The sequence below is a fragment of the Scyliorhinus canicula genome, chromosome 17 (genome assembly GCF_902713615.1).
Source record: "Scyliorhinus canicula chromosome 17, sScyCan1.1, whole genome shotgun sequence".
Taxonomy (NCBI): Eukaryota; Metazoa; Chordata; class Chondrichthyes; order Carcharhiniformes; family Scyliorhinidae; genus Scyliorhinus; species Scyliorhinus canicula.
Genome location: NC_052162.1, coordinates 39,952,450 through 39,979,620, shown reverse-complemented (window position 1 = coordinate 39,979,620; position 27,171 = coordinate 39,952,450). Strand labels below are relative to the sequence as shown.

Here is a 27,171-nt window from a genome sequence, read left to right as displayed (position 1 = left end):
TCAGCGGCTGCTGACGTCATCCCGGCGCATGCGCAGGGCAGGGGGTCTCTTCCGCCTCCGCCATGGTGAAGATCGCCCCAGGATCCCGGTGCCCGCCCGTGCCGCCAATCCAGCCGGTCAGGTAGGTGTTTTGATTCCCGCCGGTGGGAAGGGCTTGTCAGCGGTGGGGCTTCGGCCCATCGCGAACCGGAGAATCGCCGCGGGGGGCCCACCGACCGGTGCGATTCCCGCCCCCGCCGAATCTTGGCTGGCGGAGAATTCGGGACACGGCGGGGGCGGGATTGATGCCGGCCCCGGGCGATTCTCCGACACGGCGGGGGGGTCGGAGAATCCCGCCCATGGTTTCCCATTTTAAAGCATATTCTGGCAGTGAATTTTCATTTTAGTACAGTTTGCAAATTAGGTAAATGACCTTTAGAAACGCTATCTTCATTTTGAATTTAATGTGGTTATTGCGAATGCTCCAAGGGCCGCACAAAACCTGCACATGCTCAGTCTTTTTATAAACAAGCCACCACTTCCCTCTCCTGTGCCACCTGCTCACTGCCTCCTGTTTGTTGCACCTCTCCTGATTCTTCCACTCACTCCCCCCCCCCCCCCCCCCCATACTCATCCCCTCACCCTCCCACTCCTTCCTGTTTGCCGGTTCCCATTTCCCGACCACCTGGTTACTACTTGCCATTTCCCAGACTGCCCCTCCTCTTCAGTTGTGAGTGAGGGAATGAATGAAACGGAAAAGGGACAGGAAGTGAATAAGACTGTCAGGAGAGAGAAGTGGTGAGTGGGAGGGTCGAGCTGGGGAAACATTGACTAGGCGGTGAGCAGTAAGCAGTGAGAGAGATTTAAGTAGAAAGAGTAGAAGCCAGTGGGAATAGCAAAAGTAGGAGCAAGTTTGTACGAGTATGAAGTAGAAAGATGATTTTTGGGCCAGTTAGGTTCAAGGGGGTTCAAGGCTTTTAGTGTAAACTTACAGGTCAGGAACGTAACCCACACTTCTTACATCAATTTCTTATGAGAAAGTGAATTTGTTTAGCATGTTGTATTTTTAATAATATATTATAATGGAGTGCTCAGCAATGTACATCTGTATGTCTGCCAATAAATTGATAGATGTTACAAATTTTGGGTATCGACCAGATATTCTTTGAGGTTCAGCATCATCGGAAGGAATTCTCCCATCCCTCCTGCGACAAGTTTGGTGGTAGGCGGCAGCAGAGAATCTGGCAGGAGCCAAAGGTCAGAAACCTGCCAGCAGAAAATCCCTTGCAATTCTGCAATGGGTTAATGGCTGGACTGGTAAGTAAAAGTAGAGGGCGGGTTCACTAATCAGTTACTGGCCCACCAGGAGTGTCGGAGGGGATCACGCCTGTACATAATTCATGAGGTTGCAAGTGGCGGAATCCTGCCATTTTCACCAGCGGGAAAGGTTACGCTGTAGCCCAACACCATCGCTCTATGTCTCAAAGTGGGAGAATTTTGCCCATATGCCATGGTTTAAATCTCATGAGAAGCCAAATACAGAATTTGTGCCGGTGAGATCTCAGAATGAGAGCTTGCCTACCCCTCATCGGTGATGTAATCAGGTTCATGCCCAGGAAGGGTGCAAGTCTGATTATTATAAATTAACATCATATAAGCAGACTTGACGCCGCTACTTCTGCCCTTATCCTATCTTCCTTGCCCAGTGAAGCAGTTGAGGCTCCTTCATTAAATTTTTAAGATAAAGACAGATAGTTTTTTGAAGAATAAAGGGATTAAGGGTTATGTTGTTCGGGCCGGAAAGTGGAGCGGACTCCACAAAAGATCAGCCATGATCTCATTGAATGGCGGAGCAGGCCCGAGGAGCCAGATGGCCTAATCCTGCACCTAGTTCTTATGGTCTTATCTACCTAGCCTAGCCAGCATGATGTCATGGTGACGCAAATCACTACTGGTTTTCAAAAATGAAAACCAGTCGAGATGACCATGCTGGGGGTGTACAAGTATGTCTAGCCCCGAGGTGGTGAGGAACATGACCGAGCATTGTTCCCCGGCACTCTGGTAGTGCCCCCAGTACTACTACAGGGCACTGCCAGAGGGCCTTCTCAGGAGCTCCATTACATGGGTTCTCCTTATCCTTGGTAATAGTCTAGAAGGTCAAACTCTGGAAAATTGCACCATCCAACAAAGCTGGAAATGGCCATTCTTGGCGGCAGGATCTTCTGGACCCCGCCGATGGCGATGCCCCTCCACGGGTTTCCCGATGTTGGGGGAGGTGGGGGCGGCACAGAGAATGGGACAGTGGGATGTAGCCAATGGTGGGCCACAAGGGGCCTGTTCAGTTATTCGAAAATAATTTCCTTCCCCAGCGTCACTAATTTAAACACAGAGTTCAGCACAGGGCCCCCTCACACTCCGGACCCCCCCCCCCCCCCCCCCCAGCCCCCAGGCATCCTCGTATCATATTTGCATCATAAAATAATCATGACAAATATATCATATGATGTATTTTCCACTACCTTCTCCAGCACTATTCTGATACATGAGACATTTGGTATTCAGAATTTCTATTGGTAGCCCACAAACCCCTTACAATGTAAATAACCAAAAGGCCAACAGTATCATCAATTGTATTAGCTAAGGCACTGCTTCTCAAAATAATTATTTTAAAATTTAACACAGCACAGACCATCAGCTACTCGCGACCACAGAAGGCCTCCAAAGCTGCCAATCTCCACCTCTTCTCCACCTACGCCAATTTATAATTAGATAGCGCCTTTAACATAATAAAACATCACAGGATTAAGGTGAAGTATGGCACCAAGCCACATAAAGAGATATTAGGTCAGATAACCAAAGTCCTGGTCAAAAATGTAGGACGCAATATACCTGAATGGTTTGGAATCGGATAACGTGTAAGATTAACCAGAACGCCGAGGAACACCCCGCTATCTAATGCCCATCTGAGTAGATTGGGGGCCTCAGCGGGGAACTCCCCCACTAGGCCGCAGCTAGTCCCATTTTCTGCACTGAGGAGCTCCGCTCGCTGGGACACCATCTCTTGAGCCCCCAACATGACCCAACCCAACCCAGCCCCACCTCAAGGGGGTCAGCAGGCAGGGGCAATGCCAGTCTGGCCCATTAGTACTGCCCCTGCCTGCTGACAGTGCCACATGGGCACCTTGGCCATGCCAGGCTGCCACCCAGGTGGCACTACCAGGGTGCCAGGCTGGCAGTTCCAAGGCACCATCCCACCCAGAGGGTCTCCTGGGAGACCCTCACGACTGCCGTTCCATCTGGTCCCCCTTGTGGAGACCAGCATTGAACGGCGCTTCCCAGAGGTGTCCAAGGCGAGGGAGTTAGATCGTCTTGGGTAGATCTCGGGAAAGCATATCAGAGTGAGACTAGCTGTCTCACTCTAATATGCATATTTGCCAGAAAGTGATCCCACCTACAATGTGCAGGATTCACATCGCAACATCTCGCGAGATTGTGTTAGATGTCGCGAGTCGTAGCAAGTCAGGTAGATCCCTGATCTCCTAGCATCTACAGACAAGTTGCGCGTGCTGCTTTTTGGGTGCATTGTGACCAGTTGATCCCACCCATAGGTTTTAAGGAACGTCTTAAAGAGGAAATGGATGTAGAGAAACAGAGGTGTGAGGTGGGAATTCATGAACTGATAACACAAATAGAAATTGAGAAGCAAGATCGGATCGCCATTGCAGAGACATTGCTACAAGAAGACACTTGAATATTGAAGAATACATGACATTTAGGAAGGACAGGAAGTTAGGAAAAGGTTAACTCTGGTAATAGCACAATAGAGAGCGATGACCTAAATTCAGGAAACCAGGGTGTAGAAACAGTTTGGGTAGAGATGGATAATGGCAGAGGCAAGAAGTCACCTGTGGGAGTCATGTGCCCCCGAACAGTAACTACGCAGTATGGTGGAGCATAAAGGAAGAGATCATTGGAACCTATCGTAATTGAACGACAATAAGCGTGGGGGAATCTTAATAGAGCGGCACAATAGCACACTGGTTAACACTTGCTTCGCAGTGCCAGGGTTCCAGGTTCGATTCCTGGCTTGGGTCACTGTCTACGTGGAGTCTGCACTTTCTCCCCGTGTCTGCGAGGGTTTCACCCAGACCCTCCGGCTTCCTCTCACAAGTCCCTAACGTACTGTTAGGTGAATTGGACATTCTGAATTCTGACTCCGTGTACCCAAACAGGCGCCTGAGTGTGGCGACTGTTGTATTCTCTATTCTGCTTTACCTGGATGGCTCGGGTGCGTTGAATAAAGAACACAAAGCTTTGCTAACAAACAAAACTATAAATGTATTACACTACTAAGATTCGTTTGCATTCTTAAAGTAGAAGGATATTATATAAAACTATGCTATCTCTAACTTACAGAACTTTCAAGTATACAACTGCTCTCTATGCCTGACCCTCTTCCAGCTCTCTCCTAACTCTCAACTCCCAGAATCCCCAAGTCCATGATATATATGCCTGTTATGTGGTTCCCTCTCGTGGTATGAATTATCACACCCTTTATATCCCAGTCAATATACATATCATGATAGTGACTAGGGGCTGTTCACAGTAACTACATTGCAGTGTTAATGTAAGCCTACTTGTGACAATAATAAAGATTATTATCTACATATAGACTTGAAAAATCAGATGGGCAAAGCTGGCATAGATGAGGAGTTAATAGAATAATTTCAGGATAGTTTCTGAATACAGCGGATTCTGGAGCCAGGCTATACTAGAGCTAGTTTTGTGCAACAAAGTAGGATTAATTAATGATCTCATAGCGAAGGCACCCCTGGGTAGCAGCGACCACAATATAATTGAGTTTTACATTTATTTTGAGGGAGAGAAGAGTGGGTGGAAGACTAGTATTTTAAATTGAAATAAGGGCATTTATGTGGGAGTAAAAGCAAAGTGAGTTAAAGTGAATTGGGAAATGAGGTTAAGCAGTAGATCAATAGCAATGCAGTGGCAGACATTTAAGGGGATATTTCGGAAAACACAGAATAGAGACATTCCAAAGAGAAAGAAAAATTCCAAGTGGAGGACCCACCATCCATGGTTGACTAAAAAGTTAAAGATAGTATCAAACTTAAAGAAAAAGCATATCATTTCACAAAGACAGGTGATAGGCAGAAGATGGGACAGAATATAAAGAACAGCGAAGAATGACAAATAGATTAATAAGGAGGGAAAAAGGTAGCGAGAAATTTAAAGATGGATATTAAGAGATATTTAAATAATAAAAGTTGACAAAGTGAGAACTGGTCCTATGGAAAGTGCACCTGGGGAATTGATAATGGAAGGTAGAGAGGTGCCAGATGATTCAAACAGTGATTTTCATCAGTCTTCACTATGGAAGGCAAAAGTATCATCCCAGAAATCGCTGTAAATCAGGAAATGGAAGGGAGGAAGGAACTCAGCAGAATTACAAAAACCAGGGAAGTGGCGTTGAGCAAACTGTTGGGGCTGCGTGCTGAAAAATCCTGGGTCCGATTGAACTTCATCTTTGTGTCTTGAAAGAAATGACTTAGGAGATAGTCGATTCATTGGTTTAAATTTTCCCAAATTACCTCAATTCAGGGAAAGTTCCATTAGATTGGAAAATGGCAAGTGTAAATCTTTTATTCAAAAGGGGAGACAGAAAGCAGGAAACTACACGCCAGGTAGCTTAACATTTCTCATAGGAAAAATGTTAAAAGTTATTATTTAAGATGTTATAAAAGGGGACGCAGAAAAATTTACGGCAATCAGGCAGAGTCACCATTATTTTGTGATAGGGAAATCATGTTTAACCAATTTATTGAAGTTCTTTGAAAGAGTCACATGTGCTGCATATAAAGGGGTACCAGTGGATGCAATATATTTAGATTTCTAGAAGACCATAAGATGAAGGAACAAAATTAGGCCATTTGGCCCATCGAGTCTGTCCCTTCATTCGATTAAAATGACATGTTCCTCATCCCCATTTTCCTGCCCTCTCTTCATAACCTTTGATCCACTTATTATTCAAGAACACTAGATTTATGCTCGAGGTGCTGTTACCTATAGGGCTACAGACCACAAGCTGGAAGTTGGAATTAGACAGAATAGTTCTTTCTTAGAACATAAGAACTAGGAGCATGCATAGGCAATTTAGCGTTTCGAGCCTGCTCCACCGTTCAATGTGATCATGGCTGATCTCACCATTGTCTCAACTCCCCCGTCCTCCCTGTACCTTGTAACCCTTCAATCCATTACCTATTAAAAATCAGTCTAACTCCTCCTCAAATATGCTCACTGTCCCAGCATTCACCACACTGTGGGGTAGAAAATTTGACAGATTCATGACCTATAGGGAGAAGTAGTTTCTCCTCATCTCTATTTTAAATTTGCTACCCCTTATCCTGTGACTATGACCTCTCGTTCTAGATTGCCCCACAAGAGGAAGCATCCACTCCACGTCTACTTTATTTGTACCTTTCATAAAATCATAAAAATGGTAAAGCACAGAAGGAGGCCAATCAGCCCATCTTGTCCATGCCAGCCTGAAGACATTCAGGTTCCTTTTCTAATCCCACCTTCCTGCACCCGGTCAATAGACCTGTAGCTTAGAACACTAAAGGTGCAGATCTAGGTACCTTTTAAAAGAATGTAGGGTCTCTGCCTCCACCACCAACTCAGGCAATGAATTCAAGACTCCCAGTACCCTGCCACATGGTATCTCTAGCAGTAATATTCAAGTGGACGGTCCAGACTCTGGCTTCTAGCCAGACAGATAAGAATAGTTTTATTTCTGAACAAAATCATCAGATAAACTGTGTTTGGGGTAGTTATCACCTGTGCCTAGTCGGCAGAAGGCAGAACATGTGTCTAATTTAGTTAATTCAAACGTATTATTAAATCACACAAATCGCAAAGTTATCTGGTTTGGGAAATTGAAATGTTAGACTGAGCTCATTAGGGGTAAATGAACCTCAGGTTGTGAATTAGCAGCAGTCGGGGATATTATAATGGGTGCAATCCTGCTTGTGATACTTCCACTATTGTATGCTCCAATATGATTTCTAGAAGTACCTTGTGGTAGGATTGAGATTGAGATAGATTATCATCGACAGTTAGTCCTGCTCTGAATCCTGTGTTGGCGGTGGGAATGCAGAGTGGGAATTTGTGCCACATCGGTTGATACTGGCCTAATAAATTATGCAATTGGGGGTTTCCCCGATGGTTTGCATGACAGGACCGGCGGACTGAATAGCACATGCCCCCCGTCATAGCTGGGCACCATATTTAAAAGCAGCTTGGATATCCACTTGAAGATCCAACTCCTGGAAAATCCTGAAGTGAGACGATCCACTATGTAGAAGCTCCACCTATCCAACACAGTACATGGTGTTCCAGCATCTGATCGCCAGAGACCTCCATCTTCCCTTCCAATCTCTATGGGCTGCCCCAGGCCTCCTTGCAGCTAAGTCTGACGTGCACTCGTGCTCAGGACCAGAATCATATCTCGCTGCTAATGTTGTAAATCTGACTGGGGGGGGGGTTCCGCGGTTAGGCCTTTATCTGCATCTGATTAACAGGAAATGGTTTAATGCTAGCCTCTGATGGGAATGATGGCCCACCATGACAGGTGACATAGGTGGGAAATCAATATAGTTCATAAGAACATAAGAATTAGGAGCAGGGGGAGGCCATTTGGCCCCTTGAACCTGCTCTGCCATTCAATAAGATCCTGGCTGATCTTATTGTGGATTCAGTTCCACTTACCCACCTGCTCGCCATAACCCATAGTTCCTGCCACATTACTGCCCAGCAGCCACCCCCCCCCAACACCATGAAATCTTTCAAGTTCCACATGCGAACATATCATATCAGTTAAGTCATTGAACAACAAATAGTGCCATGAATTAAATATGTTCCGTGCAACAGTTCTACACTCACAATATAACACAGTCCTTTCATTTTTTAAATTTGCCTGCTGTTCATATTGAACATTTTCAGGTTTTGTTTCAAAAATCCAATCATTTTTTCCATCATGCTTTTGTCCTGTTCTATTTTTATCTCCACCACATAACAGAAGATCTCACACATTGGAAATAAAATGTGGGGTTTCCAAAGGTGGGATAGACTTACCATTTGAGAAACTGAAGAGAGACTGTCAGGGGAACAGTTTCAGCCCAGCTTTCCTGTACCAGCTCTCTTTATTTGAGAAATTATCCCAATTACTGATGAACTTTGCTTTATTTCTCCTGCACCATTTGTTTAGTTAATTGCTAACATTCTCAGTTTTCCCATTAGTCACACTGTCTTGCCCAGCATTACATCCATAAATTCTATTTCATTGCCCTCACCTTGCATTTTCTTCCTATTCCAAATGTTCAAACATTTAATGTGGCAGTAGACGTGACTAGAGCTAATGAACTAAGATACCAAGACAGAGGCAAGGGCATTACAACCTCAGTATAAGGTTTGCATCTGTGGGGCTAATTATAGTCCATCCCTCCAAGTGCTCCCAATGAATAATACAACATTGGCAAGTGAATTGTATGAATATATATGGTCCCAGAATTACTTGAACATTTACATAACCATGGCAGCACAGTAGGACAGCTGTTAGCATAGTTGCTTTACAGTTCCAGGGTCCCGGCTTGGGTCACTGTCTGCGCGGAGCCTGCATGTGCTCCCCACGTTCTCTCACTGGAGAGCTATCATCAGACAGAACTTGATACGCAGCCGCATAAAGGGCAGGATTTAATAGTTGTGGCCATGGGCCCTTCCACTGGCTGGGTGGCAATCCCCACTATAGCCATTTCTGAGAGTCCCATTAGGCACAAGTCCCAATCAGGTTCCCTGCTGGCTACCGACAAGATTCCAGCTTGAACAGTGGCTATTTCCCACCACACTTTCTGGTGCAAAGCAAATGCCTGATGTCCAAGAGCTGTTGACCAATCAGAGGCGAGCAGGGTACAGGCAGTCCAGGGGTGAAGGTTGTTGTTGGAGCCTCTGGATGACTGAGAGTGCAACCGGATTGCTAGAGCCAGTCAGGGGGCCCTCGTGGGTTTCCTCCGGGTGCTCCGGTTTCCTCCCACAGTCCAAAGATGTGCAGGTTAGGTGGATTGGCCATGCTAAATTGCCCTTAGTGTCCAAAAAAAAGGTTAGGTGGGGTTACTGGTTTACGGGGATGTGTTGGAGATGTGGGCTTAAGTGGGGTGCTCTTTCCAAGGGCCGGTATAGACTCAATGGGCCAAATGGCCTCCTTATGCACTGTAAATTTTATGATTCTATAGTTCTATGAATCATCGATTCTAAACCTTCTTCCATGGTAGAACTACCTTCCAATAAAGTTAACTTCACCTGCTCTGGCATATAAAAAATATAGGATTAATTAAAGATCTCAAAATGCCATATTCCATAAACATGTTATTAAAAAATTAAATTGAGATGTAAAGTTTGGGACCTTCGGAAACAGCCAGAACAGGTACATTCTGCCTAATTTTGTAGCATATGCTACTGTATAAAAGTTAAATGTTCTCTTCAGGTTCATGTTTATATTTTCCTTACACTTCCGAACAATCAGAACCTTACACCATATATACTATATCCCATATATATACACAGATATGTATGTATAAACTATGCACATTAGAAATCACCCTTACTCTTTCTGACTCGAGGCTTGAGATTCCTGTTAACCGGAGGAGGTTCAACGTCTGTAGCAAGAGTAGGTAATGGCAGATTGTCCGTGGTGACTGTTGGCAAGACCAGGTTTGTACAGGCTGGACTCATGGGAATGTAACCATCTGATGTGCAATCAGCTGCAGGAATTACTGGAGAGGATCCTGGATTCATAGGAACATAGCTGTCATCAGTGCTGTCCATGGTACTACACTGCTGGTCAGGGAGTTTCAGCTTTAATAAAGAGAAATAGTTCGGTTTACAAAATGCCATGGTGAAACATACCAGAGCACCTTATGTGATGCACTACATTTAAAATTACAGTACTGGAGCTAACAATTGCACTCACAGTGGGTTGAATGGTCCCCACCTGTTGCTTAAGTTCTTTGATTTGAATAAACAAAAGTATTGCAACCAATAAGAACATACGAACATAAAGGGCTGGATTCTCCCCTACCCGGCGGGGCGGGAGGTCCCAGGGCCGAGGAGTGGTGTGAACTACTCCGGCGTCGGGTCACCCGGGAGGTGCGGAATCTCCCACACCTTCAGGGGCTAGGCCGGCGGCAGCTGCCGTCAAAGGGCTTGGCACCACGCCAACCGGTGCTAAAGGGCCTCCGCCGGCCTGCGCAAGTTGGTGCATGTGGGGGAGCGCCAGCATGTGCTGGCGTCATCCCAGCGCATGCGCAGGGGTGTTTGTCTCCACACCGGCCATGGCGGAGGTTCACAGCAGCCGGTGCAGATGGAAAGAGTGCCCTCACGGCACAGGCCCGCCCATGGATCAGTGGGCCCCAATCGCGGGCCAGGCCACCGTGAGGGCAACCCCAGGACCAGATCCCCCCCCCCACACACACACACACACACACACACACACACACACCCCCCCCCCCACAGAGCCAGGCCCCACCAGTAAGTACCTGGTCTAATTTACGCTGGCGGGACAAGCCCAAAACGGGCGGCCGCTCGGCTCATCGCAGGCCAGAGAATCGCCAGGGGGGAGGGGGGGCCGCTGCCAGCAGCCGCCAATCCTACCCCCACCAAAACCCCGTCGCCGGAGAACTCAGCAGCCGGCGGAGCCGGGATTCACGCCGGCCCCCCACCCCCCCGGCGATTCTCCGGCCCGGCGGGGGGGTTGGATAATCCCGCCCAAGAGCTAGGAGTAAGTATAGGCTATCTGGCCCTTTGAGCCTGCTCCGCCATTCAATGAGATCATGGCTGATCTTTTGTGGACTCAGCTCCACTTTCCCGTCCGAACGCCATAACCCTTTATTTCTTTATTCTTCAAAAAACGATCCATCTTTATCTTGAAAACATTTTTCATTATAAATTTAGAGTAAGGGGCAATTTAGCGTGTCGAAATCCACCCAGCCTGCACATCTTTGGGTTGTGGGGCAAAACCCACGCAAACATGGGGAGAATGTGCAAACTCCACACGGACAGTGGCCCAGAGCCGGGATTGAACCTGGGACCTTGGTGCCATGAGGCAGCAGGACTAACCCATTGTGCCACTGTGCTGCCAATCTTGAAAACATTTAATGAAGGAGCCTCAACTGCTTCACTGGGCAGGGAATTCCATAGATTCACAACCCTTTGGGTGAAGAAGTTCCTCCTAAACTCAGTCCTAAATCTACTTCTCCTTATTTTGAGGCTCTGCCCCCTCGTTCTGCTTTCACCCGCTAGTGGAAACAACTCCCCGCATCTATCCTAGGCCAATGGCAAAATACATGTTTAATGCACATGTGTTATTAGTGTGTAAGTCATCAGCGACATCTGACGAGTAAAAGATAACCAGTGAGTTACAAATTGCCACAAATTGCTAACGAAAATGGAAGCACAGCTCCTTATTCTCATTCTTAGACATTGTCTTGTGTCTAGACACACATTAGGCAGATGATGCAGGTATGTGCATGCTCCATTAACTCACATTTATATACTTCCACTTCCAACAGTTTGTGCCACTTTTGTTTTACCGAGCTCAAAGATCTCCTCCTTTAGTATGACCCTTAAGCCCAAGTTTATTGTCACCTGTCCAATATCTCTTTGGGTGAATTGTGTACCCTGCCAGAGGCAGGCTGGGAGTGAGTGGGCCTATATAATGGGGTGGAAAGGTGCGGGATGGAGACCCTGTCGTCTTCAGGAAGCTACCCAAATAAGTACTGTGAGTGAATGGTCGAATATGGCCTTTCAGCTGGTGGTCAATTGAAGGTTATAATTGGCCACTTAAGACCTGCTTAAGGATTTCATCCCATCACCACTGGTATTCTATCAGGCAGAGACCATGCCATGTGAACACACTCCCAGGTAAACCCTTGTGGGTACGCCTACATTCTATGTCTAATGGAGATTCGCAGGATGCCATCCATAGGTGGCCACCTCCTTCCCTAACAACAGCTGCCCTTTTCCCCTCACGAGGGCCCCCTGACTGGCTCGAGCAATCCGGTTCCACTCAATGTCATCCAGCGGCTCCAACAACAATCTTCACCCTTGGACCTCCTGCACCCTGCTCGCCTCTGATTGGTCAACAGCTCTTGGACGTCAGACATTTGCTTTGCACCAGAAAGTGTGGTGGGAAATAGCCACTGTTCAAGCTGGAATCCCGTCGGTAGCCAGCAGGGAACCTGATTGGGACTTGTGCCTAATGGGACTCCCAAAATGGATACAGTGGGGATTGCCACCCAGCCAGTGGAAGGGTCCACAAAAACACCTATTAAATCCTGCCCTTTATGTGGCTGCGTATCAAGTTTCTGTCTGATGATAGCTCTCCAGTGAAGTACCTTAGCACTATATCAATGGAAATTTCTGCTATTGGTAATTACATGTGCATTCGTGCGGCACGGTCGTAGTGGTTAGCACTCTTGCTTCATTGCACCAAGGACCGGGTGCAATTCCTAGCTTGGGTCACTATCAGCGAGCGAGAGGATCAGCGAACGAGGGGATCAGCGAGTGAGGGGTTAAGCGAGCGAGGGGATCAGCGAGCGAGATTATCAACGAGCGAAGGGATCAGCGAGCGAGGGGTTAAGCGAGCGAGGGGATCAGCGAGCGAGATTATCAACGAGCGAAGGGATCAGCGAGCGAGGGGTTAAGCGAGCGAGGGGATCAGCGAGCAAGGAGATCAGCGAGCGAGAGGATCAGCGGATCAGTGAGCGAGAGGATCAGTGGATCAGCGAGCGAAAGGATCAGCGAGCGAGAGGATCAGCGGATCAGTGAGCGAGAGGATCAGTGGATCAGCGAGCGAAAGGATCAGCGAGCGAGAGGATCAGCGAGCGAGAAGCTCAGCGAGCGAGAAGCTCAGCGAGCAACAGGATCAGCGAACGAGAGGATCAGCGAACGAGGTGATCAGCGAACGAGAGATCAACGAGCAAGAGGATCAGCGAGCGATAGGATCAGCCAGTTACGGGATCAGTGAGCGAGAGGATCAGCGGATCAGTGAGCGAGAGGATCAGCGGATCAGCGAGCGAGAAGATCAGCGGATCAGCGAGCGAGAGGATCAGCGGATCAGCGAGCGAGAGGATTAGCGAATGAGGGGATCAGCGAGCGAGAGGATCAGCGGATCAGCGAGCGAGAGGATCAGCGAGCGAGAGGATCAGCGAGCGAGAGGATCAGCGGATCAGTGAGCGAGAGGATCAGCGGATCAGCGAGCGAGAGGATCCGCGAGCGAGGGGATCAGCGAGCGAGAGGATCAGCGGATCAGCGAGCGAGAGGATCAGCAGATCAGCGAGCGAGAGGATCCGCGAGCGAGGGGATCAGCGAGCGAGAGGATCAGCGAGCGAGAGGATCAGCGAGCGAGAGGATCAGCGGATCAGGGAGCGAGAGGATCAGCGGATCAGCGAGCGAGAGGATCAGCGAGCGAGAGGATCAGCGAGCGAGAGGATCAGCGAGCGAGAGGATCCGCGAGCGAGAGGATCAGCGGATCAGGGAGCGAGAGGATCAGCGGATCAGCGAGCGAGAGGATCAGCGGATCAGGGAGCGAGAGGATCAGCGGATCAGCGAGCGAGAGGATCGGCGAGCGAGAGGATCGGCGAGCGAGAGGATCAGCGGATCAGGGAGCGAGAGGATCAGCGGATCAGCGAGCGAGAGGATCAGCGGATCAGGGAGCGAGAGGATCAGCGGATCAGCGAGCGAGAGGATCGGCGAGTGAGAGGATCGGCGAGCGAGGGGATCGGCGAGCGAGGGGTTCGGCGAGCGAGGGGATCGGCGAGCGAGGGGCTCGGCGAGCGAGGGGCTCGGCGAGCGAGAGGCTCGGCGAGCGAGGGGCTCGGCGAGCGAGGGGATCGGCGAGCGAGGGGATCGGCGAGCGAGGGGATCGGCGAGCGAGGGGATCGGCGAGCGAGGGGCTCGGCGAGCGAGGGGCTCGGCGAGCGAGGGGCTCGGCGAGCGAGGGGCTCGGCGAGCGAGAGGCTCGGCGAGCGAGGGGCTCGGCGAGCGAGGGGATCGGCGAGCGAGGGGATCGGCGAGCGAGGGGCTCGGCGAGCGAGGGGCTCGGCGAGCGAGGGGCTCGGCGAGCGAGAGGCTCGGCGAGCGAGGGGCTCGGCGAGCGAGGGGCTCGGCGAGCGAGGGGATCGGCGAGCGAGGGGATCGGCGAGCGAGGGGATCGGCGAGTGAGGGGCTCGGCGAGCGAGGGGATCGGCGAGCGAGGGGCTCGGCGAGCGAGGGGCTCGGCGAGCGAGGGGCTCGGCGAGCGAGGGGATCGGCGAGTGAGGGGATCGGCGAGCGAGGGGATCGGCGAGCGAGGGGCTCGGCGAGCGAGAGGATCGGCGAGCGAGGGGCTCGGCGAGCGAGAGGCTCGGCGAGCGAGGGGATCGGCGAGCGAGGGGATCGGCGAGCGAGGGGATCAGCGAGCGAGAGGATCGGCGAGCGAGGGGCTCGGCGAGCGAGGGGCTCGGCGAGCGAGGGGCTCGGCGAGCGAGGGGATCGGCGAGCGAGGGGATCAGCGAGCGAGAGGATCCGCGAGCGAGGGGATCAGCGAGCGAGAGGATCAGCGAGCGAGAGGATCCGCGAGCGAGAGGATCAGCGGATCAGGGAGCGAGAGGATCAGCGGATCAGCGAGCGAGAGGATCAGCGGATCAGGGAGCGAGAGGATCAGCGGATCAGCGAGCGAGAGGATCGGCGAGTGAGAGGATCGGCGAGCGAGGGGATCGGCGAGCGAGAGGATCGGCGAGCGAGGGGATCGGCGAGCGAGGGGATCGGCGAGCGAGGGGCTCGGCGAGCGAGGGGATCGGCGAGCGAGGGGATCGGCGAGTGAGGGGATCGGCGAGCGAGGGGATCGGCGAGCGAGGGGATCGGCGAGCGAGGGGATCGGCGAGTGAGAGGCTCGGCGAGCGAGGGGATCGGCGAGCGAGGGGATCGGCGAGCGAGGGGATCGGCGAGCGAGGGGATCGGCGAGTGAGGGGATCGGCGAGCGAGGGGATCGGCGAGCGAGGGGATCGGCGAGTGAGAGGCTCGGCGAGCGAGGGGATCGGCGAGCGAGGGGATCGGCGAGCGAGGGGATCGGCGAGCGAGGGGATCGGCGAGCGAGGGGCTCGGCGAGCGAGGGGATCGGCGAGCGAGGGGATCGGCGAGTGAGAGGCTCGGCGAGCGAGGGGATCGGCGAGCGAGGGGATCGGCGAGTGAGAGGCTCGGCGAGCGAGGGGATCGGCGAGCGAGGGGATCGGCGAGCGAGGGGATCGGCGAGCGAGGGGATCGGCGAGCGAGGGGATCGGCGAGCGAGGGGATCGGCGAGCGAGGGGATCGGCGAGTGAGAGGCTCGGCGAGCGAGGGGATCGGCGAGCGAGGGGATCGGCGAGCGAGGGGCTCGGCGAGCGAGGGGCTCGGCGAGCGAGGGGATCGGCGAGCGAGGGGCTCGGCGAGCGAGAGGCTCGGCGAGCGAGGGGATCGGCGAGCGAGGGGCTCGGCGAGCGAGGGGCTCGGCGAGCGAGGGGATCGGCGAGCGAGGGGATCAGCGAGCGAGGGGATCGGCGAGCGAGGGGATCGGCGAGCGAGGGGATCGGCGAGCGAGGGGATCGGCGAGCGAGGGGATCAGCGGATCAGCGAGCGAGAGGATCAGCGGATCAGTGAGCGAATCAGCGAGAGGATCGGCAAGCGAGGGGATCGGCGAGCGAGGGGATCGGCGAGCGGGAGGTTCGGGAGCGGGAGGTTCGGGAGCGGGAGGTTCGGCGAGCGGGAGGTTCGGCGAGCGGGAGGTTCGGCGAGCGGGAGGTTCGGCGAGCGGGAGGTTCGGCGAGCGGGAGGTTCGGCGAGCGGGAGGTTCGGCGAGCGGGAGGTTCGGCGAGCGGGAGGTTCGGCGAGCGAGGGGATCGGCGAGCGAGGGGATCGGCGAGCGAGGGGATCGGCGAGCGAGAGGATCGGCGAGCGAGAGGCTCGGCGAGCGAGGGGATCGGCGAGCGAGGGGCTCGGCGAGCGAGGGGCTCGGCGAGCGAGGGGATCGGCGAGCGAGGGGCTCGGCGAGCGAGAGGCTCGGCGAGCGAGGGGATCGGCGAGCGAGGGGCTCGGCGAGCGAGGGGCTCGGCGAGCGAGGGGATCGGCGAGCGAGGGGATCGGCGAGCGAGGGGATCGGCGAGCGAGGGGATCGGCGAGCGAGGGGCTCGGCGAGCGAGGGGCTCGGCGAGCGAGGGGATCGGCGAGCGAGGGGATCAGCGAGCGAGGGGATCGGCGAGCGAGGGGATCGGCGAGCGAGGGGATCGGCGAGCGAGGGGATCGGCGAGCGAGGGGATCAGCGGATCAGCGAGCGAGAGGATCAGCGGATCAGTGAGCGAATCAGCGAGAGGATCGGCAAGCGAGGGGATCGGCGAGCGGGAGGTTCGGGAGCGGGAGGTTCGGCGAGCGGGAGGTTCGGCGAGCGGGAGGTTCGGCGAGCGGGAGGTTCGGCGAGCGGGAGGTTCGGCGAGCGGGAGGTTCGGCGAGCGGGAGGTTCGGCGAGCGGGAGGTTCGGCGAGCGGGAGGTTCGGCGAGCGGGAGGTTCGGCGAGCGGGAGGTTCGGCGAGCGGGAGGTTCGGCGAGCGGGAGGTTCGGCGAGCGGGAGGTTCGGCGAGCGGGAGGTTCGGCGAGCGTGGGGATCGGGGAGCGGGAGGTTCGGCGAGCGAGGGGATCGGCGAGCGTGGGGATCGGGGAGCGGGAGGTTCGGGGAGCGGGAGGTTCAGGGAGCGGGAGGTTCGGGGGGCGGGAGGTTCGGCGAGCGGGAGGTTCGGCGAGCGGGAGGTTCGGCGAGCGAGGGGATCGGCGAGCGTGGGGATCGGGGAGCGGGAGGTTCGGCGAGCGGGAGGTTCGGCGAGCGGGAGTTTCGGCGAGCGAGGGGATCGGCGAGCGTGGGGATCGGGGAGCGGGAGGTTCGGGGAGCGGGAGGTTCGGGGAGCGGGAGGTTCGGGGGGCGGGAGGTTCGGGGGGCGGGAGGTTCGGGGGGCGGGAGGTTCGGGGGGCGGGAGGTTCGGGGGGCGGGAGGTTCGGGGGGGCGGGAGGTTCGGGGGGCGGGAGGTTCGGGGGCGGGAGGTTCGGGGGGCGGGAGGTTCGGGGGGCGGGAGGTTCGGGGGCGGGAGGTTCGGGGGGCGGGAGGTTCGGGGGGCGGGAGGTTTGGGGGGCGGGAGGTTCCGGGGGCGGGAGGTTCAGGGGGCGGGAGGTTCAGGGGGCGGGAGGTTCGAGGAGCGGGAGGTTCGGGGGGCGGGGGTTTCGGGGGGGCGGGTGGTTCAGCAGCGGGAGGTTCGGGGAACGGCAGGTTCTGAGGACGGAAGCTCCGGAGACGGGAGGTTTTGGGAGATGGAGGTCTGGGGAACAGAAAGGTTGCACGTTGGAAGTACATAGAAAGAGTTAGCATATTTATTTTACATTCGTTAATTCCTAGATTTTTTAATGAAATAATCTATGGAATTTCAATTTACAATGTTTTTTTTCTGACGAGAGGGGCCCTACGGAACCTAACTCCAGATTTTACATTACATATAATGGGATAACCTGATTTAGTTAAAGTTGTTTCATTTGAGCGCATGGTGGCTGCTTCGTGCAGGGGCACAGTTTGGCAGTCCTGGTTACGGCGCCTCTACCACTCCCGCCTGCGCGGTACTCCACCAGCCCTATCGTGGTAGCAGCTCTTCGGATCTGGAGTCAGTGGAGGAGGTACATAGGGAAAGTGAGAGCATCAGTGTTGACCCCAATCTGCGGCAATCACCGATTTGCCCCGGGGAACATGGACGGCGGCGGAGGGCAGGGAATGCGAGGGTGGGTGATCTGTTCTTGGAAGGGAGCTTACTGAGCATGAGGGCATTGGAGGAGAAGTTTGGGCTGGCAGGAGGGAATGACTTTAGATACTTACAGGTGTGGGATTTCATGCGCAGGCTGGTGCCATCCTTCCCACGCCTCCCGCCAAAGGGAAGGCAGGACAGGGTAGTTTCTAGGGGAGAGGTAGATGAGGAAAGAGTCTCAGATATTTACAAATAACTAATGGGAGCAGAAGACACACAGACTGATGACCTGAAGCTTAAGTGGGAGGAGGCGCTCGAGGGGGGAGATGGAAGACGGTATTTGGGCAGAAGCTCTGAGCAGAGTAAACACGACCGCAATATGCGCCAGGCTCAGTCTGACCCAGTTTAAGGTCGTGCACCGGGCCCACATGACGGTGGTCCGGATGAGTAAATTCTTCGGGCTGGGGGACAAGTTTGCCGGATGCGCTGGTGGGCTGGCTAATCATGTGCACATGTTCTGGTCATGCCCTAAACTCAGGGGGTACTGGCAGGGATTCGCGGACATCATGTCCCGGGTTTTGAAAACTGGGGTAGTAATGAGTCCTGAGGTGGCAATCTTTGGGGTGTCGGAGGACCCGCGAGTCTAGGAGGAGGAGGCCTTTGCTTCCCTGGTAGCCCGGCGATGAATACTGTTGGCATGGAGGGACTCAAGGCCCCCGAAGACCGAAGTATGGCTATCGGACATGGCGAGCTTTCTCGGTCTAGAGAAAGTTAAGTTCGCCTTGAGAGGTTCACTATTGGGATTCGCCCGGAGGTGGCAGCCATTCATAGACTTCTTCGCGGAGAATTATTGGGGGGGGGGGGGGGGGGGGGGGGGGGGGGAGGGGGGGGGCGTGGGCTAGGGTAGAGTAGAGATGGGGATGGTTTAGGGATGTCCTGGCAAGAATGGAGTTGTGGTTTGTGCTATGCATTATTTGCATTTTGTTTTGTACGGTACTATACAATGTCATTGTTTTATATGCCAAAAATACCTCGATAAAATTGTTTATATAAAAAAAAGTTGTTTCATTTGAAGTTGCACTTTTCAGGATCACAACTCCAACATTAAGTGAGGAATTACTGTAGTTATAGCAGTACAAAAGATTCCTACATTTCAATACTCAGAATACTCACCACATTTAGATTAAACCCTTCATCTGGCGACAATATGCAGTTCCCTTGAAAATCAGTAAATGGCTGCAAATTACATTCCTCTGTGTCTGAAACAGAATATTTGATTGTTACATTTAGGTATACATCATTATTGCATAACTGGCAAATCATAAAAGACTAGAAATAATACCTTCCCACGCTGACCCTCCTGTGACTGAACATCCTGCCGAGAGTCACTCTTAACTCACACATGAAGAATGGTTTATGTCCCAAAGAGATGCTGGAATCCTTCAGAGGTTGTGCAGTACAGTGCCCAGTTTTGGTCTCCATACTTTAAAATTGATATCCTTGCATTGTAGGCAAGATAGTCAAGGTTCGCTAGATAATCCCTGGCATGAGAGGCTGAACAAACTGAGCCAATACTTTCTGGAGTTTTGAAGAATGGGAGGTGATCTCATTGAAACATTCAAGATTCTGAAGGGGCTTCTGAAAGGTCGATATTTATACTTTATTTCCCCTGGTTGGGGAATCTAGAATATGGGCCAGAATCTCAGGATGAAGGGTTGATAATTCAGGACTATGATGTGGAGAAGAGTCTTCACTCAGTGGGCTTCCCCAGAAGGTTGTGGATGAACCATTGATAGATTTTTCATCTCTCAGGGAACCAAGGGTATAGGGAATGGGCAGGAGTTGAGGTGGAACATCAGCCATCATGGTTATGAATGGCAGAATTGACTGCTTCTATTTCTTATGTTTTGTACGAGAAGGTTAATTTTGTGGGACATGAGCGTTTTTATTGCCGGACTCTGATTGCTCTTCCATTTCAGAGGGCATTTGAGATTTCTTTCCCTACAGATATTAGTGAACCAGATGGCCAATCGACAATGGTTCCTTGGTCATCATTTGACTTTTAATTCCAGGCTGCTATTGAATTCAAATTTCTCCATCTTCTGTGGTGGAATTTGAACCCGAGACCTTGCTCTGAGTCTCTCGATTACTAGTCCAGTGACAATGCCATTGCGCCACTGCCTCCTCCATTGGAGGAACAAAAATGCTAACCTCTATAACAGTTATTTTCTTTACTTAAATTTGTATAAAATAACTGGCATTTATATATCACCTGAAACGTGAAGAAACAGCCCTTAATGCTGCACAGAGCGACCAGGAGAGCAGAGAAGGATTTCAACACAAGAGTGAGAGCTTTTGATTTGAATGACCGAGGGGGTGGTGGGGGGGGTCAAGAGTCAGCCATTGGTCAGAGAGAAAAGGGATGATGGACAAGCAGAGCGTGGTACAAGATGAGATATGGGCCTCAGAGTTATGCATAAGATTAAGTTTATGTACTGTGGAGGAATGGAGGTGGCTGGGGAATCCTTGGGATAGAAGAGGTGACAAAATCATAGAATCACTATAACGCAGGAGGAGGCCATTCGGCTCATCAAGTTTGTACTGACCCTCTGAAGGAGAACCCCACCTAGGCCCACTCCCCCACCCTATCCCCGTAACCCCACCTAACCTAACCTTTGGACAAGAAGGGGCAATTTAGCATGGCCAATCCACCTAACCTGCACATCTTTGGACTCTGGGAAGAAACCGGAGCACCCGGAGGAAACCCACACAGACACAGGGAGAAAGTGCAAACTCCTCACAGACAGTCACCCAAGGCCGGAATTGAACCCAGGTCCCTGGTGCTGTGAGGCAGCAGTGCTAATGGCTGTGCCACCGTGCCGCCCTCATGGATGAGGGTTTCAGCGGAAGATGCTGTACGCTGCAAAAATGTTACAGAGCTGAATGTACGCAATCTTTGTGATGGAGAGAATATGAAAAACAGCTCAGGGACAAAATGGATGATGTGGCTAAAATCACCTGGTTCAGCTTCAGATACCACAGAGGGAGGAAGCTGCAGCGTGTGGAACGAGTACAGGTTTTCTGGCAGTGACTATGGGGTGTTGATTAATTTATGACATGAGATTAAAATTTGAAGCATGCCGAAAATATAGGAAATAAATAGATGTTAATCAATTGGGAAAAATCTTCAGACAGTTTAGCAGAGCAAAACATTTATCCAGTGTATCACACAATCAGGTTCAGTAATATTACCTTTCCAATTTATTGTTTTCTCCAGACTTGAGAGAGGGATTCTTTTGGGTACGGGTACGGGTGCGGGATTTATAGCATAGGCACCATCTCCATTCTGAATCACTTTGTGTGTCTTTTCACGCTCTGTCAATTGGTTTGGCTTTGGTGGCCGTGGGGGTGGGGTGTTGGACAAAAGATGAATCCCTGCTACGCCAAATGGCAACGTATTGTGGTTTTTGTCAAAGTTAAAGATCTGTGAGAATGAATAAACTGACAATGGAGATGAAGATGCTGAAGAAGGTCCACTTTGATCTTGATTGGAAAGCATGACTACTTGTGAATCTTGCAGATTTTTATACAAAGGCACGTTACAAGACATTTGGGTTGGAGTGCCATTCCTGAGCTGTAGATTCTCCTGAGCGTCATCTGATCCAGTCAACTCAAAGGAATGATCGAGTAATCTATCACACGGTGAACAGCTGTTGCTTCTGTAAAAAGAAAATCCGATTCAGAAAGAGAAAGAATAAAACACTCGCGAGTTGTATCGAAATCTCTCAGAAATGGTTCAATACACCGAATAGGCAATACATTATGTTGAGAATTTGGTGACTTATTATGCAGGCAACATGCAGCCATTTTGTAAATGGCAATATGCCACAAATAACAATGAGATGAAAGACTTGTTAATCAGCTTGAGAAATGTTGGCCAGATCATCAGGAGAATTGTGCTCTTTTATGACTAGTGCTGCAAGATCTCGAGCATCCACCTGTATCATTGAAACAAGCAGAAGCGGTCGCAGTTTTAATTTAATCTGAAGGCTGGTGTCTGAATAATGCAGCATTCCTTTTATACTGTACTGAAACGTCAACCCAGATTATGTGCTCAAGTCCTGAAAGTGAGGCTTGAATTCAAAACCTTCTGACAAAGGCTTGAGATGTTGATTCAAGTGCCAGGTGGCTACTGGTAAGCGATGATCATTCCTTTGTACAACTTCCGCTAATGTTACTTCAAATCACAAGATAAATTCACATTGGCCCATTTTGATCTCATCGCTCTAAAATATAAAAAAGCACCATTTTCCTATTATAGCAGTCAGCTGATTCTGAAATTAGTACTAGAACATAGAACATAGAACATAGAACAGTACAGCACAGAACAGGCCCTTCGGCCCTCAATGTTGTGCCGAGCAATGATCACCCTACTTAAACCCACGTAACCCGTATACCCGTAACCCAACAATCCCCCCATTAACCTTACACTACGGGCAATTTAGCATGGCCAATCCACCTAACCCGCACATCTTTGGACTATGGGAGGAAACCGGAGCACCCGGAGGAAACCCACGCACACACAGGGAGGACGTGCAGACTCCACACAGACAGTGACCCAGCCGGGAATCGAACCTGGGACCCTGGAGCTGTGAAGCATTGATGCTAACCACCATGCTACCGTGAGGCCCCTAAAATGAAATGAAAATCTCTTATTGTTACAAGTAGGCTTCAATGAAGTTACTGTGAAAAGCCACTAATCGCCACATTCCAGCGCATGTTCGGAGAGGCTGGTACGGGAATTGAACCGTGCTGCTGGCCAGCCTTGGCCTGCTTTAAAAGCCAGCAATTTAGCCCAGTATGCTAAACCAGCCCCAATTACTACCAATTACTACTGCATTACTACCTTTCCTAGGGAGGCCAAGAACAGGCTACGTTATCATAAAAAAATTATGAATGTGTAGAGCATGTCCCTCTTCCCACGTTACAGGGCCAGACCATCATTCTGCCACACCGGCAGCTTTGTGGTGGGTTTCCGCCTGCCCCAATCTCACAGCACCTTTATATGTAGGAGTGGGCAAAACCTCAGACAGGAAGTCTGCCCTTTTGAGATTCTTAAGTGGTCAGTTAATGACCATTTGTGGGCCATTTCCCACTCAGCCCTAGTTTTTTCGGGAGGATTTACCTGACATTGGTATGCCCAAAAGAGACAGGGTCTAGATTCAGAAGGGAAGTGGGGGGCTGCACTTCCATTAGAAGCCCCCTTCTGACTATGGGCAGCACGTTAGCATAGTGGTTAGCACAATTGCTTCACAGCTCCAGGGTCCCTGGTTCGATTCCCGGCTTAGGTCACGGCTGTGCGGAGTCTGCACGCTCTCCCTGTGTGTGCGTGGGTTTCCTCCGGGTGCTCCGGCTTCCTCCCACAGTCCAAAGATGTGTAGGTTAGTTGGATTGGCAATGCTAAAATTGCCCTTGGTGTCCAAAATTGCCCTTAGTGTTGGAAGGGGTTACTGGGATAGGGTGGAGGTGTGGGCTTGGGCAGGGTGCTCTTTGCAAAAGCCGGTGCTGACTCAATGGGCCGAATGGCCTCCTGCAGCACTGTAAATTCTAAGGTCTATGGTCCTCTTAAGGTCCAATGGCCACTGGATCTCCTGCTCCTGTCCCCCTCCCCACCGCCCCTTCACCAGATGTTCCCCAGACACCCCATACGCCCCCGTTCCGATTTTCCCCCTTCCCCCCCCAAGCCTTTCCTGCACTCTCTCCTGAGTGAGGGGCAGAAGTCCCCCTTCAGCCACTTAATGCTCATTAGAGTGTGAAATGGCGACGGGGTATTCGGAATTGGCAGGGATGTGTTCCTGCCAACTCTTCAGATAGAGAGAAGTTACCCGCCATCCAAAAGGTTTAGGGCGTTAATTTTCCAATTTTGTTCCATTCACTCCCAAAGATGTGAATTCTACGGTGCAGTTCCACATGTGGTTCCAGTCTTTGGGATACTGCTGTAAGGATAGCTTTCATATGTGAGTCAGATTAGCGAGAGCTGGTAGCTTAGTAAACTGCAGCTGACATCAGTAGTGAGGCTTGTCCTACCTATGCTCGACGTTTGGACTTTCTACTTTATGTTGGGAAGGGATGGGGGAGGGCATTGGAAAATGAGTGGAATGGGGACTTCTTTTGTTTTTCCTAGCCATGACCATTAAAGACAAATATTGTGCCCCAATTGATGCGTCACTTGATGTGGTCAGCTAACTCACAATAGACCAGGGGTTGATCCAAGGTTTGTATTGTCATAGTTTAGAAAGGGGCATTCCTAGGCCATGTGTCCATAAAGTATTGTCTTATTTTTGCTTTTTGCACAAGGAGTGAGCTGGAGGAATAAATTAGGAATATTGCCTTTTAAATAATCAGTCTCTTCCTGTAGGAACACCACCACCATTGCCTTGCTGCTGTTGCATCAATAAAGCAATGAGAGATGGTATGTAACTGATAAACCAGTCTTCAAAAGCTTATCTCCAATGTCTATTTGAGCCAGGTACAGTGCTAGCTGACATTTGTTCACACCCGCCTGGTACCACACTGGCAATTCAATGATGCGAGTGAGCTAATCCATGGTTCACATTGCTGAGATTTCTGAATAACAGTCAGTTTCTACTGTGTCCATGTCAATCAATTATTCAACAAAAACTGAACTTGTAACCCTGAACATTCATGGTCAACACTAGGGCGGGAGCGATGGGGAACCAGTGAAGCTGGAAGAGGAAGGAACTACAGGCGAGCTTCGACCGACTGTCCACCAGGAAGGCTGTGTGCCAACTGAGACAAGCAAGGGGTGCAGTTTATGAACATGGAGATAAGTATGTTAGCAGGTCAGCTCCGGAGGGAAGCAGCGGTAAGGGACATTCTTCAGGTGAGGGATAGGGCAGGGAAGTTGGTGGTGGCTCCGGAGCGGATTAACAAGGTTTTTGAGGAGTTTTATGAGAGGTTGTACAGGTCAGAGCCACCCGGGAGAGACCGGCAGATGCAGGAATTTCTTGATGGGTTGGAGTACCCGAGGCCAGGGGAGGGGGACAGGGCTACATTAGAAGGAGCAATACTGGAGCAGGAGATAAAGGATGCGATTGGGAGGATGAAGTTGGGGAAGGATGGGTTTCCGGTGGAATATTATAAAAAATTCAAGGATAAGTTGGCACCCCTGATGGTGGGGATGTTTGACAAGGCGATAGGGAAGGGGGTGCTGCCACAAACCTTGGGGCAGGCATCGATTTCACTGTTGCTAAAAAAGATAAGGATCCAACGGAGTGTGGGTCGTATAGGCCCATATCACTTCTGAATGTGGACGCAAAAGTATCGGCGAAGGTACTGCCGGGTAGGCTGGAGGAGTGCCTCCTGAAGGTGATAGGTGAGGATCAGACGGGGTTCGTGAAAGGGAGGCTGCTGTTTTCGAACATTAGGAGGGTTTTGAATGTCGTTATAGCACGGGCGGAAGGAAACAGAGGTGTTGTGGCATTGGACGCCGAGAAGGCATTTGACCGGGTAGAATGGGGGTACCTGATGGAGTTCTGGAGCGGTTTGGGATTGGACCAATATTTGTTAACTGGGTAAAGCTATTATATAAGGAGCCGAAGGCAAGTGTCCGCACAAACAATATCAGCTCAAGACACTTTTCTCTCCACCGTGGGACGAGGCAGGGATGTCCTATGTCCCCCCTGCTGTTTGCACTTGCGATTGAGCCGTTGGCCATCGCATTAAGAAGTTCGGGAGCATGGAAAGGAAAAGTGCGGGGAGTGATAGAGCATAGGGTGTCCTTATATGCAGACGATTTCGATTTGCTGCTGTATGTGTTGGAACCGAGTGCGTCGATAGGAGGAATATTGGACCTACTGCGAGTATTTGGGTCTTTCTCGGGGTACAAGCTGAACCTGGACGAGAGTGAGTATTTTGTAGTGTCTCGGACGGGGGTGGGGGCAGGGGGCTGCCATTCCGTAGGGCAGGGACCCACTTTAGGTATCTGGGGGTGCAGGTTGCCCGGGAGTGGGGGAGGCTTCACAGGTACAACATCACTAGTTTGGTGGGGAGAGTGAAAGCTGATCTGGCAAGGTGGGATGGTCTCCCTCTGTCACTGGCGGGTCGGGTACAGGCGGTTAAAATGAATGTGTTGCCGCGATTTCTGTTTATTTTTCAATGCCTGTCGATTTTCTTCCCAAAGGCTTTTTTCAGGGAGATTGAGGGAAGGATTACCTCGTTTATATGGGGAGGGAAGGTGGCGAGAGTGAGAAAGGTGCTGCTACAGAGGGGAAGGCAGGTTTGGGTCTCCCAAACCTGATGAACTGGGCGGCGAATGTGGGGAAGGTGCGGAGCTGGGTCAGAGGGGTTGATTCCCAGTGGATCAGAATGGAGGAGAGTTTGTGCAGTGGGTCGGGACTGAAAGCACTAGCAACAGCGCCTCTCCCGATAGATCCGGGGAAATACTCAGGGAGTCCGGTAATAATAGCTTCATTAAAAATCTGGAGGCAGTTTCGCCAACACTTCGGGTTGGGGGCAGGGTCAAGGGAAATGCCAATTCAGGGGAACCACAGATTTGAGCCAGGGAAGTGGGATGGAAGTTTTCGGAAATGGGAAGAGAAGGGGATTAAGACGCTAAAAGAATTGTTTCTTAGGGAGCGGTTTGCAGGATTGAGGGAGCTGGCAGCGAAGTATGGGCTGGAGCAGGGAGAAATGTTTAGATACATACAGGTTCGAGATTTTGCCAGGAAGGAGATACAAAGCTTCCCAGAGGAACCGGCCTCCACATTGCTGGAGGACGTGCTGACAACAAGGGGACTGGAGAAGGGGGTAGCGTCAGCGGTGTACGGAGCTATTTTGGAAGAGGACAAGGTACCACTGGAAGGGATCAAAGCAAAGTGGGAGGAAGAGTTGGGAGAGGTTATAGAGGAGGGGGTTTGGTGTGAGGTGCTCCAGAGAGTAAATGCCTCCACCTCATGTGTGAGGTTGGGGCTGATACAGCTGAAGGTGGTATACAGCGGCACCTCACGAGAGCGAGGATGAGCCGATTCTTTGAAGGAGTAGATGATGTGTGTGAGCGTTGCGAGGGGGGACCCGCTAATCACGTTCATATGTTTTGATCCTGTCCAAAGCTAGAGGAGTATTAGAAGGAGGTTTTTAGGGTAATTTCCAAGGTGGTGGACGTGAAACTGGACCCGGATCCCCGGGAGGCCATATTTGGGGTGCCGGACCAGCCAGGGTTGGAAACGGGTTCGGAGGCAGATATCGTAGCCTTTGCCTCGTTGATCGCCCGAAGGCGGATCCTGCTGAGATGGAGAGCAGCCTCTCCACCCTG

At 51.5% G+C, this 27,171-nt stretch overlaps 1 protein-coding gene across 2 annotated transcripts in view; it reads right to left on the bottom strand.

The window, feature by feature from the left end:
• Positions 1-27,171, bottom strand: part of gab3 (GRB2 associated binding protein 3) — a 195,089-nt gene that overhangs the window by 43,762 nt on the left and 124,156 nt on the right. For both annotated transcript variants that reach the window (XR_005457637.1, XM_038774678.1), the window contains exons 4-6: positions 21,090-21,556; positions 19,011-19,096; positions 9,657-9,906 (exon numbers count right to left, since the gene is read on the bottom strand). Coding sequence is in view for 1 of the 2 variants with exons in the window: in XM_038774678.1 (XP_038630606.1) it covers positions 9,657-9,906; positions 19,011-19,096; positions 21,090-21,556 (803 nt within the window). In the remaining variant the exon portion in view is untranslated. The remainder of the gene's footprint in view (positions 1-9,656; positions 9,907-19,010; positions 19,097-21,089; positions 21,557-27,171) is intronic.